The sequence below is a fragment of the Lipotes vexillifer genome, unplaced genomic scaffold (assembly GCF_000442215.2).
Source record: "Lipotes vexillifer unplaced genomic scaffold, Lipotes_vexillifer_v1.1 scaffold567, whole genome shotgun sequence".
Classification (NCBI taxonomy): domain Eukaryota; kingdom Metazoa; phylum Chordata; class Mammalia; order Artiodactyla; family Lipotidae; genus Lipotes; species Lipotes vexillifer.
Window position 1 is genome coordinate 1,506,791 of NW_006776652.1, and position 3,920 is coordinate 1,510,710.

The 3,920-nt window shown below is 59.1% G+C and overlaps 1 protein-coding gene across 3 annotated transcripts in view; it reads left to right on the top strand.

Annotated features, from left to right (window-relative positions):
• BMP1 (bone morphogenetic protein 1) overlaps positions 1-3,920 on the top strand; it is a 42,277-nt gene that overhangs the window by 36,404 nt on the left and 1,953 nt on the right. For all 3 annotated transcript variants that reach the window (XM_007450567.1, XM_007450569.1, XM_007450568.1), the window contains 3 exons: positions 61-188; positions 575-788; positions 2,763-3,013. In XM_007450567.1, coding sequence (XP_007450629.1) covers positions 61-188; positions 575-788; positions 2,763-3,013 — 593 coding nt within the window. The remainder of the gene's footprint in view (positions 1-60; positions 189-574; positions 789-2,762; positions 3,014-3,920) is intronic.

Sequence of the window (3,920 nt, forward strand, 5' to 3'; positions counted from 1 at the left end):
GGGGCCTTTGGAGCACTGGGATTCCTACTGATCCCCTTCCCCTCACTCACCTCTGCACAGCCGGCTGTGACCACAAGGTGACATCCACCAGCGGCACCATCACCAGCCCCAACTGGCCTGACAAATACCCCAGCAAGAAGGAGTGTACCTGGGCCATCTCTAGCACCCCCGGGCACCGGGTCAAGCTGGTAAGGTGCCCACTCCCCACCCTGCTCCTCTGTGCCATCTGCGCATCACCTATTTCCTGTCAGCTCCAAAGCCCCATGTCACTCAGAGCTCTGCTCAGGGCCATGCAGGCTGCAGGCTGGTAGCCTGGCTGAGCCCACAGGGCTGCCATCCCTGTGAGAAGCCCAAGTCTGGTATGGACAGAGGCCCTTTCCCAGCATGCAGTGGGTTTGTACCTGCCATCACCTCATTCCTAGGTCCTCCCCGTCTCCCATCCACCAGCAGTGGCCACTGCCCTGATGTCCGTGAACTGCGGTTCGGGGCCCTTGGTTTGGTGCCACCTGTTGTCCATGCCTCCTGCCCCTGGCCACATAATTCCTAATTCGCTGTCCTCCCTCATGCCCTCCAGACCTTCATGGAGATAGACATCGAGTCCCAGCCTGAGTGTGCCTATGACCACCTGGAGGTGTACAACGGGCGTGACGCCAAGGCCCCCGTCCTGGGCCGCTTCTGCGGGAGCAAGAAGCCCGATCCCGTCCTGGCCACGGGCAGCCGCATGTTCCTGCGTTTCTACTCTGACAACTCCGTGCAGAGGAAGGGCTTCCAGGCGTCCCACTCCACAGGTGAGCCCACCGCAGGCCAGCATGGGGGCAGCCGGTGCCCTGTGTGGTCGTTTGTCCTGGAGGCATCTGCTGATCCTGGTCTCAAAGGCAGGCCCTGGGCTCCAGTTGGAGGTTTACAAAGAGCTCCTGAAGACACAGACAGGCCCAGCCCCTGGCCGGGTGGAGAGGCAGCATATGTCCTGAAGGCCAGACCAGAGGGGCAGAGAGTCAGCCTCCTGGGCCAGGGAGGGGAGGTCCTGATTAGGGGTGCGAAGGTCAGAAAACAGGGCAGTGACAACAGTGGGTAGAGAACCAGAGTTGGGATGGGAATCCCCTGGAGTCCCCAGAGGTAGGACACTTGACTGTGCGGTAGGCCACCCACATTCCACCCCCCCAGATTCACGCGTTCATTCATTCCACAGACATTTGTTAACACGTGGCAGGTGCGCGGCAGCATCCTAAGTGCGGGTCACAAAATGACCGAAGCAGGGCTTCCCTGGTGGCGCAGTGGTTGAGAGTCCGCCTGCCGATATAGGGGACGCGGGTTCATGCCCCAGTCCGGGAAGATCCCACATGCCGCGGAGCAGCTGGGCCCGTGAGCCATGGCCACTGAGCCTGCGCGTCCGGAGCCTGTGCTCCGCAACGGGAGAGGCCACAACAGTGAGAGGCCCGCGTACCGCAAAAAAAAAAAAAAAAATGAACGAAGCAGACAAACCTTTGAGTCCTTGAGGGGTTTACTCTGCATTTACTTGTTCATTTATTCAACAACCTTCTACTGAGCCCTGGCCCCCTGCAGGAGACTCAGGGGCACGGAGAGATGAATCAGGCGTAAGCCCTTCACCCTGCCCACACGGGAACCCACAGCCCAGGGGAGAGACAGGACACGAACAGATAATTACAGCAGGAGGCAAAACACGCTAAGGGCCTCGCTCTGGGTGTGAGGTGATGGGTCATTGCAGGCAGGAGAGGAGCCCAAGCACAGCCACAGACCCCGACGAGAGACAGGACACGAACAGATAATTACAGCAGGAGGCAAAACACGCTAAGGGCCTTGCTCTGGGTGTGAGGTGATGGGTCATTGCAGGCAGGGGAGGAGCCCAAGCACAGCCACAACCCCAGACAGCTCTGGGTGTACACAGGTGACTGCAGGTCATTTAGTTTGGCTGGAGCAATGGGCATGTGAGGACAGCAGTGACCTGGGAATGGTGTGGCTACAGAGAAAGGCTGGAGCCCAGTCCTGTGAGGCCTGGGACATCAGGCCAACGGTGACCGCTGGGGGCTTGGCAGGCTTCTTGTGGGTCTTAAGCTACCTGTTGGGGAGGCCCCAGAACTGATGGGTCCACAGTCATGCTCCTCCCTTTTAACTCAGCCCCTGACCCAGGCCTCGCCCATCCACTCCCCACCCGTGAGCCCAGGTGTCCTGGAGGCCAGAGGGCGTAGGAAGGGGTGGACGGGATGACCCTGCCCGGCCTGCTCTCGTTTGCCCTTCCCAGCACAGGGTCACACAGTGGAGGCCCGGAACTCCATCTGGCCCTCAGACCTGCTCTGTTTGGCCCACACTTTTTTTTTTTAAAAAACACGAGCCAACGTTTAAAAATTGGGAGTTTTCGCATAAAATCCACGAGTGCGTCTTCTCGCTTAAGAATGGGGGCTCAGGCGACACAGGGCCCACATTCTTCCGTGATAGCCATCAGCTGGAGCAAATTAGCAGCAACCTCTTTCAACAAGCGCGCTCTCCCTGGGGCCTCCGCTCAGAGCGGCCTTCCACCCACCACGTCCCCGGGCCTCCGCGGGCATCTCTCCAGAGGGAAAGCCGCAGAGCACTTGTTCCAGGCCAAGGCCTGGGCCGGGTCCAAACCCACCTATCACTAGCCATGTGGCCTCGTCCCAGGGCCTACATCCGGCCAGGAGGCCTGAATATGGGGAGGGACAGTGCCTGGGCCACAGCCGTGCTCAGGGGGTGGTGGCTGATCTTCTGCCCCCCTCCCCCCTCAGAGTGTGGAGGCCAGGTGCAGGCAGAGGTGAAGACCAAGGACCTTTACTCCCACGCCCAGTTTGGCGACAACAACTACCCCGGGGGCGTGGACTGCGAGTGGGTCATCGTGGCCGAGGAAGGCTATGGCGTGGAGCTGGTATTCCAGACCTTCGAGGTGGAGGAGGAGGCCGACTGCGGCTACGATTACATGGAGCTCTTCGACGGCTACGACAGCACGGCCCCCAGACTGGGGCGCTACTGTGGCTCCGGGGTGAGACCCTCCACCCCTCACCCCAGTGCAGGGACCCAGCACCTCTGCAGTCCTGGGGTCCCGGCGTGGGGGACAGCACCTGCCTGGCACGTTGTAGGAGCCAGAGACCTACAAAGTGGGTGGTCACTCGCAGAGGCCCACCCCACCCTGAGCCATCCCCACCCAGGAAACCAGGTCCTTTCTGGTCAACACAGAGGTTCCTGCAGCCTCTGGGATAGGCCCTGCCCTGACCCAAGCCTGCTCAGCACCAGTTTGGTTGGGTCTCCAAGGTAGTTTGCATCTGGAGAGGAGGATGGAGTTCCCTCTGCCCTCTGATTCCCTCGTCCCAGTCCAAAGGCAGCTGACCAGGGCCCGGAATGAGGGCAGAGGTTGGGGCAGGAGCCAGAGACCAGGACTGAACTGAGTCGTGCTAGGCAGTTGTTCTGGCAGAGCCATAACAATACCCTCATCTCTTCCACTGCCAGTTTCTCTTCTTGGTGAAAGGCCAGCTGGTCCCAAAGCATATTGATGCCGCTGTCCAAGCAGATACTGAATATTACTTCTTGGTCCATAAAATGGCACTTTCAGAGGCAGTGGGCAAAAGTTTGCTTGATGGGGTTTTAACTTAGGCCACAGGAAAACCACAGAGGTGGGTTTATTTTCCTCCAGGCAGAGCTTGTGAGTTCTTTTGTTTTTTTCTTTTTCTTTTCTTTTTAATCCTCTCCTCATTCAGTGAATGCCATCTTTCCCTCACCATCCCCCCCCACACACACACTTTTGCACATGTACTCACACTCATATGCGCACTCAGACATGCCCTCCTTCCCATCACTTCCCTGGTCCCCTGCCTCTCTCATTGCCGTGCTCCAGGGCTGCCTGGGTGCCCCAGGAAGGGTTAAACTTCCCAGGAGCAGCAGTAGCTGCTGAA